Consider the following 8996-nt stretch of genomic DNA (forward strand, 5'->3'; position numbering starts at 1 on the left):
AAAAAAAAAAACCCTTATTCCCAAGTCACAGTACAAAAAGAAATGAAAATACATGCCCACACAAAACTTGTATATGAATATTTATAGCAGAATTATCCATAATAGCCCCAACCTAAATATCCATCAATACAATAGTGGATAGAGTGTGATATATCATTATAACATATCTTACTTAGCAATAAATGAAACACTGATGCATGAAAGACACAGGTAAGCGTAACACTATTTTAAGTGAAATACCACATTTTTCTTAAGTTCTTTTATATAAAATGTATACAAATATACAAATCTACAGGATTAGAAAACAATGAAACCTGAATGGGGGAGGGGAGTTGAGAAAACAAGGCAGTGACAGCTACAGGTTATTTGGCTTTGTTCTGAGGTGAGGAGAATGTTCCAAAATCAACTGTAGTAATGATCGGGCAATTCCACGAATATACTAGTCATGAACTTAATGTACTTTTTGTTTTAAATGTATTTAGTATAGGGACTACAGGGTCTCACTATGGTGATCAGACTTGTAGTGGTCCTTCTATTTTCAACCTCCCCCATGCTGAGATTACAGGTGGGTACCATGACTCAGTTCCGGCTCAGCACACCCCCGGGGCGGGCCAGCATGGCACACCTGGGATTGAATCCTGGCTCTGCCCTCTGCCTACGCAGGCACTTTATTCCACTGAGCTATCTGGCCCACCATTAACTCATATACTTTAAATGGAGGACTTTATAATATGTGAATTATCTCTCAATAGCGCTATTACAACAATTTTTTTTTTTTTCAGAACCAGGGATTGATACAATAATATTAAAATCTAAACAGTGAAATATATTTAAAAGCCTTTTGGTCTACAAAAACTCTAAATTATCTGCAAACCATCTATACTACAAAGCACTAGTATCACATATAAAGACCTTTTAAAACAGTGAAAATGTTCATTGCATTAGTGTTTACAATACTAAATAGTCAAAACCAACTTGGGTGATTACCCTGGCAGAATAATAGGTGAAATGTGGTACAGTGATGCTTTTTTTTTGAGGGCATTGAACTCACTATGTAGCCCAGGCTGCTCTCAAATTCATGGCGATCCTCTTGCCTCAGGCTCACAAGTGCTGGGATTATAGGCATGTGCTACCACACCTGGCTAGTCATATGCTATATTAACTATACTATACAGTAATGAAAATGTTTAAACTAGAGGGCTGACCAAATAGCTCAGTGGACTAAAGTGCCTGCTTAGGCAAAGCACAGTGGCTGGGGCTCAATCCCCACTGAGTGGATGTGGTAGTGTGTGCCTATAATCCCAGAATTTGGGAGGCTGAAAACAGGAGGATCACTACAAGTCTGATTTGTGTAGTAAGGCCCTGTACTACATACCAAAAAGAAAAAAAAAAAAAAATCAGGAAATAGGAAAAGACACAAAAAAGTTTTACAGAAGAGAACAAATGGAATAGCAAATAATCCCACAAAAGATGTTCCACTTTGTGAGATGGCACTACATATTTATTTGAACAGCTAAAATTAAAAAGATATTGAAAATACCAAGATTGGTTGCCAAGAATTTGTGAAATCTGGATTTCTTTTATGAAAAAATAAAATTTCAAAACAAAATAATAGCAAACTAACAATACTGAATACACTATATAGTGTTATCTTCAAAGTAGTTACTCTGACTACAAGGGCATAACAAATTCTCCAAATGATATTACTACAAGCCTTTCTTTTTAATGAACTAAGAAACTAGCAGTATAACTACCTTGTATTTTTTCCTTTTCTTTCTTTTCCCTTTTCCCCACTCTTGTTCCTTTTTCCCCTTTGAACAATTTCCTCACATTTCACAGTATCTATTGTACATTTTTGATCTTACTTATTCTTTTAGTTTATCACATTAGGGAGACAATACAATCTTTTTTTTTTTTTTTTTTTGGTGGAACTGGTGATTGAACTCAGGCCCTTGCGCTTGCCAGGGAAACGCTTATTCCACTAAGCCATCTCTCTGGCCCTGACAATACAATCTTTACACATGTGCGTCTGTTGTCAAGGTACATACATTTACCTATAAATGTCTCCGGTTTATCCTTCTTTATGGTTGAGTAGTACTCTATTATAAAAAAGACCACATCTTTTTTTATCCATTCCTGGGTTTTTCCAAAATTTAGCTATTACAAACCAAAAACTAACAAGATACTACATGGTCAAAAACTTGAAATTTTTCACTCTAAAGTCAGGAACAAGATAAGGATGTCCACTATCTCCACTCTTTAATATAGTTCTGGAAACATTAGCCAGAGTATTATGGCTTTTATCTGGATGGTTTCTCAACACCTAACCTGGTTGGGGAAGGGGGCTTTTCAGAGGCAGCTGAATCTACAGTATATGATAGTTCATTATCTAGTGTTGGATTGGGGGTTGAGTGCTACACATGCCCTAGGGTGGGTAGTCTGCCTACAATATGAGGGGGGTGGGGAAGAGGCTTGCTCTGTTCTTTTGTTGCTTTTGCTGTCTTGCATTGCCATGAACTGCTGCCCTCTGCCACGTGCCACTCTGCCTTGGAGTCAGCTGATTATGGACTGAAATATCTACAAACTGTGAGCCAAATAAACCCTCCATCCTTTAACTTGTGGGTGTTGGGTATTTTGTCTCATCAATGACAGAAAAGTAACTAAGATGCAGAGTAATTACATAAGAGGAAAAAAAGTATTAAGATAGGAAAGGAAGAAATTAAATTATTATTTTATTTTATTTTTTGGCAGAACCGGGGATTGAACTCAGGCCCCTGCGCTTGCCAGGGAAGCGCTTATTCCACTGAGCCATCTCCCCGGCCCTTAAATTATTATTTTAGATGACATGATACTCTATATAGGAAACCACAAAAACTTCTAGATTTAATAATCAAATTTAGTAGTATAGATGGATACCAAGTCAACACTCAAAAGTCAACAGCATTCCTGTACACAAACAACAAACTCACTGGTAAGAGAAATTCAGGAAAACACACCTTTCATAATAGCATCGAAAAAAATGAAATACTTAGGAATCAATTTAACAAAGGCAATAGAAGATCTATACACTGAAAATTATAGTACTCTGAAAAAGGAAATTGAAGAGCATATTAGAAAATGGAAAGATATTCCTTTCTCATGCATAGCAAGAGCCAACATAGTGAAAATGGCCATACTCTCAAAACTGCAATACAGATTTAATGCAATTCCAATCAAAATACCATTAGCATACCTCATAGAACTAGAGAAAACATTCATACCATTCTTTTGGAATCCGAAGAGACCTACAATAGCAAAAGCAACTTTGGGCAACTAAGACAAGTCAAGGAACATCACAATCCCTGAATTGAAATTACACTACAACCGGAGACATTTATAGGTAAATGTATGCACCTTGACAACAGACGCACATGTGTAAAGATTGTATTGTCGGGGCCGGGGAGATGGCTCAGTGGAATAAGCACTTCCCTGGCAAGCGCAAGGGCCTGAGTTCAATCCCCAGTTCTGCCAAAAAAAAAGCTACTATGATAAAAAACTAGCATGGTATTGGCAAAAAAAACCAAAAAGCAAAAAACAAAACAAAAACTTAACAGAGGAATAGATTACAAGATGCAGACACAACTCCAAACACACTCAGGCACCTTATCTTTGACAAAGGGGCCAAACATGTTTGCTGGAAGAATGAAAGCCTCTTTAATAAATGGTGCTGGAAAAACTGGCTTTCTACATGTCAAAGCTGAAACCAGACCTATGTCTCTCACCATGCATTAAAATAAAAATGGATCAGAGACCTAAATATTAAAATAAAAACACTACATCTACTATAGAGAAAATAGGTAGAAATCTTGGAGACATTAAGTGTAGGCAGAGAGTTCATGAACAAGATCACCTGGGAAATACTACAAAGGTTCGACACCTGCAATCTCATCTTATAAAAAAACTGTTGCACAACAAAAGAAATCACCAATAGAGTGAAAAGACACCCCACAGAGTGGTAAAAAATTATAGCTAGTTGTCTCTCAGACAAAGGACTTATGGGCTAGGGAGATAGCCCGGCAGTCTAAGCACCTGCCTGGCAAATGCAAGGATCCAGGTTCAACCCCTGGTACTGCATGTCATGCAGGCCAAAGAACCCTGGGTGTGCCATACAGCCACCAAAACCAGGTGTGGGACTGGGGAGATGGCTCAGCAGAATAAGCGCTTCCCTGGCAAGTGCAAGGGCCTGAATTCAATCCCCAGTTCCGCAAAACAAAAACAAAAAACAAAAAAACAGGTGTGGTAGTGCACGCCTGTAATCTCAGCGCTGGGGAGTCTGAAACAGGAGGATCATTATGAATCCAAGCTGCATAGTGAGACCCTGTACCAAATAAATAAATAAATATATAAGGACTTCTATCTAGAACATATAAAGAACTAAAAAAAAAAAAAAATCAGGACTCCACCCAAATTCTAAGACTCAATTCAAAAATGGGCATCTAAGATGAATACACACTTCTCAGATGAAATACAATTGGCAAATAAATATTGAAAACAATGTTTACCATCACTGGTCATTCAAGAGATGCAAATTAAAACACTGAAAACAAAACAGAACATTGAGATTCCATCTCACTCCAGAAAAAATGAACTATCATTAAGAAATTAACGAATGCTGGAGGGGCTATGGAAAAAAAGGAATCCTTCTCTAGTGTTAGAGGGAGCATAGACTGGTATTACCACTGTGGAAATCAGTATGGAGGTACCTCAAAAAACTACAATTAGAGGTCCCATTCAACCCAGCTATTCCTCTTCTGGGCATCTTCCCAGAAGATTAAAAAAATCATCCTACAGCAATATAAGTGCACCCATGTTTGTAGCAGCACAATTTGTAATAGCTAAGCCTTAAAATCTTGAATTCCTTATATACTGTTGGCAGGAATATAAAATGGTATAGGTTCTCAGGGAAATAGTTTTCTAGTTTCCAATAAAATCATAAACCTCAGCAACTACACTCCTGGGTATCTGTTTCAATGAAATGAAAATTAACATCCACACAAAGAGCCACCACAGTGGCTCCATGGTCTAGGGGTATGATTCTTCCTTAGGATGCAAGAGGTCTTGGGTTCAAATCTTGGAAAAAGGCCTGGTGTGGTGGTGCATGTCTGTAATCCTAGTATCCAGGAGGCTAAGGCAGGAGGATGGACGCCAGTTCAAGACCAGCCTGGGCCACAAAGTAAGTTTAAGGCCAGCTTGAACTGCATAGCAAAACCCTGTCACAAGAGGCAAAAAAAAAAAAAAAAAAAAAAAATTATCTCCAAATGTTTGTATTTTTATTTGTCATACCCCAAAACTGAACAAATATCCTCTGCTAGGTGAATGAGTAAACAAATGGTTATACATCCATACCATAGAATACTAATGAGCAATAATAAGGAATGAACAATTGCTACATGGATGTATCTCAAAAATATCCCAGAGGAAAAAAAAGTCAATCTCAAAAGTTCATACTGTAAGTGGAATGCCGTACTATTCCACTTATGTAATATTCTGAAACTTTAAAAACTGTAGAGACAAAGAACACACTTGTGGTTTTCAGTAGTTCTGTTCAATCCCTGGTACCGCAAAAAAAAGGAGTTCTGACAGTGAGCAGGAAGGGAGTGGGTGTAACTAGGAAAAGTAGCATGAGGGAGTATTTGTGATGATGGAAGTTCTTCATTTTGACTGCAAATCTATTATTTGTACACACACACACATACATGCAGTGCAAACTTCAAATTTCTAGTTTTGACATTGTACTAGTATAAAATATCACCAGGGTCACCTGAGTGAAGGGTAGACCTACCTCTCTATTTGCAACTTCCTGAAAATCTTTATTTCAAGTTTTTTTTTTTTTTTTTTTTTTTAGCTATTGGAGTAAAAAGCAGAGATTTTAAAATATGGCAAAAACTTAAAGTAATAGAAAAAGTAGAAGTCAAGTCAAGTCATCCAAGGAAAGCAAAAAGACAAAGATAAGGAACAGGCGATAAAAGTGAAAAAACTCAGAATAATATATTTAACAAAGAGGATGGAAAAAGTATGAGGGGAAAATCAACAACAAAATAACTTAAGAACATTTTACGTACTAGAAAGACACAAATGTTTAGTGCTACCAAATGAGTGAAAATAGACACCAGCAAGAAATACCTTTGTGAGAGAATTAAGTCCCCAAGTGTAAGAATGGCTTTGGACTTCTCCATAGCAACGCTGGCTGCGAGAAAACCATAAAGCAATATTCTCAAGGATTTCCAACGAAGAATTCTATACTCAGCCAAACTCTCTGGCCAAAAATAAATATGAAAGTGGAAGAGCATTTTTAGATATCCCTAATATTTTAGCCATAAATAAAAAATACTTATGTACCATTTCTCAAGAATTACTAGAAGTTGACAATATGAGAGTAAGCTGAGCATCTAGGGAACAACATGTCCCACACAGGGTATTCCTGATCCTCACCTTACCTACTTAAAACGATTTCTCCTCTGACAGTATTGACCTCATCGATGAGCAGTGATGGCAAATCCAAAATGGGAACCCAAGTCATCCATCTCACTCTCATTTCCCAAAAATCATGGAGCCATAATGATTTTTATCCCCTAAATATTTCTCCTTACTTCTGTCCTTAATTCCACGGCCTCAGACTAGATCTGTCTCAGAATAACTACCTAACCATATACAAAATACATTCTTCATAAAAATTCAGTATCATTTCTAAAACAATGTTTTTTTTGTGATGCTATAAAAAGGAAAAGGTGTTTTCTGCTCAGAAATAGTTATTGGATATTTCTAGCTACATTAAAAATAAAATATTGTTTCAAACTGGAAAAAAAAGAGTAACTACCTAACGAATCTCCTCTATCTCTAGTCTTGGCCTCTACAATGTGGCTAGAGTCATCTTCCTAAAATAAAACACAAATCTCATCATTTCATTTTCTTCCTAAAATGCTTCAAAAGCTTCTTGAATTCTGACCAGCAGGTAAGATAAACATGTGGAAAAATGCTATTCTCCCTCCCTCCCTCTCCACGATAAGACATTTATTATTTTTTGGTTGACAAACCACAATTTTATATACTCTACTCTAGGCTATGTGATAAACACACTATGTAAAATGACTAAAGGGAGCTGATTAACATATCCATCACCTCTGTGGTAAATCATGTGAAATTCATTCTTAGCTATTTTGAAATATATTAAGCATGTATTAGTTGTATTGATCCTGTTGTGCAATAGATCTCAAAAACATAACTCCTCCTAGCTGAAATTTTGTGCCCCTTGAGGAACATCTTGCCGTTCCCTCCTTCCCCTATTCCCTCCAAATTACTTTTCGAGGTGGATACCAGACATTCACCAAGAGATGAAATAACAACTCCAGTTGGGTATAAAGCACAGAGGGCCCTCCCAACTTTACTCCTGAGCGTACGGGCTCCCACAGGGAACTTTGAGTTCACACACTCTTACCTTTGCTCACACTGTTCGCTACCTGGGGTGTTTCCTCACTTGATTAATCAATGGCCTTGGCACGTCTGGGAGGACGTCCTGCCATCTCCACAGCCTTCCTGTCACTCCCCCAATCGGCTCACATCAGAGCCTGTTCCCTAACCACAAGTCTCCATCACTAGACAGAACCTGAGGGGCAGAGGCCTCGTGTTTGGTGGGTTTTTTTTCGGAACCGGGGATTGAACTCAGGCCCTTGCGCTCGAGGACTCGTTTTATTCTTAGTCTGTCTAGCACCTACAGCACGTTAGGAGCCCAGTATTTGCTGACATGAAATCGCCACAAGCGCGGCAGGGCGCTAAGGGTCAAAGAGATGATGTAGCAGGTCCTTAGAAAGGCAGGGCAACTACTGCGGTACACGCCCTGCAGGGGCTTGCTCCGCTGGTTCCCGCAGCTCTCGGACTCCCACCCTCTCAAGTGAGGGGTCGCTCTCCTCGCCTTCCCTTAGCGTTCCCAGCTTCCTTTGCATTTTTCGCTCGCCTGCAACTGTCACTGCTGGACACTAAGCGCTTTGAAGGTAGGGGTGGTGGCTTTTTGTGCTTCGTTCCTCGCAGGGGCAAGCGCGGCGCTAGCACCTAGGCCGCACCCCGGGGAGGCCGCCGGGCGCCGGGCAGAGCTGAACGTGGCTGCGGCCCAGGCCCGCCCCGCCCCGGCCCAGCGGCCGACCCCTCCTCACGCCGGCCGCTTCCCGCCTTCCGGGCGGCGGAAGTCGCTGGCTCTTCGTCCCTGCCCACGTGGTGCCTTTTCCGGTGCGCCCGCCCCCTCCGGCTCTCGGGTCCGGACGTGGCCCTCACCTCAGGATTCCCAATGTGTCTCCGGACAGACATATTTGCTCCAACCGACCACGCTCGGGGTTCTAGCCTCACGGAAAGCCTCTAACCCTAGCTTTTAACCCCCAACAACCTTCCTCAGCCACCACCCTATAACCTCTTCTTCGATTGGCCTGTCTTCCCCCGGCCAACCAATGGTGGCGTCGTTTACTCTCGGTGAAAAAAGCGCCGGAGAGCAAGACGCCGATCAATGGTTGCCAAGGGCAACGCGGGACGCCGGCTAGCGTGGCCTTTTGTGCTGTGGGCCAGCGACAGGCTCCAACCCTTGAGCGCTGAGAGAGGCGCGGGGGTGGGGTGGGGCATGGGGTGGGGGTGGCGCCTGCGCAGACCCCACGATGGGGGGAAGGGCCCAAGATGAAGATGAAAAGGGAGTTTCAGCTGATTTGGGAACACAAGTATAGTACAGGTCGCCCCCCTCCCACCCCGAGCCCGTTTCCCTTTCTTAATGCCATTCTAATCAAACACCTGGGCTACTTCTTCCACAATAGGGATATGAAATGAGCCAAGGTTGTTTAGCAAGAATGAGTACATAGTTTATTATTTTCAGGTTAAGTCATTATGCAAATTATGCAAAACATCATGTGTAAATACAGTAATTATTGTTGCTTTAAAAGCTTTTAGGCTAGCTAAAGAACGGCAGCTTTAATTGCAAAGCA

At 40.5% G+C, this 8996-nt stretch overlaps 1 protein-coding gene across 2 annotated transcripts in view; it reads right to left on the minus strand.

The window, feature by feature from the left end:
- The window catches only part of Cep41 (centrosomal protein 41), a 54979-nt gene extending 46571 nt beyond the window's left edge, over window positions 1–8408 (minus strand). Inside the window, exon 1 of one of the 2 annotated variants that reach the window (XM_004642757.2) lies at window positions 8305–8408. In XM_004642757.2, coding sequence (XP_004642814.1) covers window positions 8305–8337 — 33 coding nt within the window. In that variant the 5' untranslated portion in view covers window positions 8338–8408. The remainder of the gene's footprint in view (window positions 1–8304) is intronic. The other variant, XM_023702880.1, reaches the window with a different exon arrangement.
- Window positions 8409–8996: the final 588 nt, after the last annotated feature.

Source organism: Octodon degus, unplaced genomic scaffold (assembly GCF_000260255.1).
Source record: "Octodon degus isolate 3935 unplaced genomic scaffold, OctDeg1.0 scaffold00160, whole genome shotgun sequence".
Taxonomy (NCBI): domain Eukaryota; kingdom Metazoa; phylum Chordata; class Mammalia; order Rodentia; family Octodontidae; genus Octodon; species Octodon degus.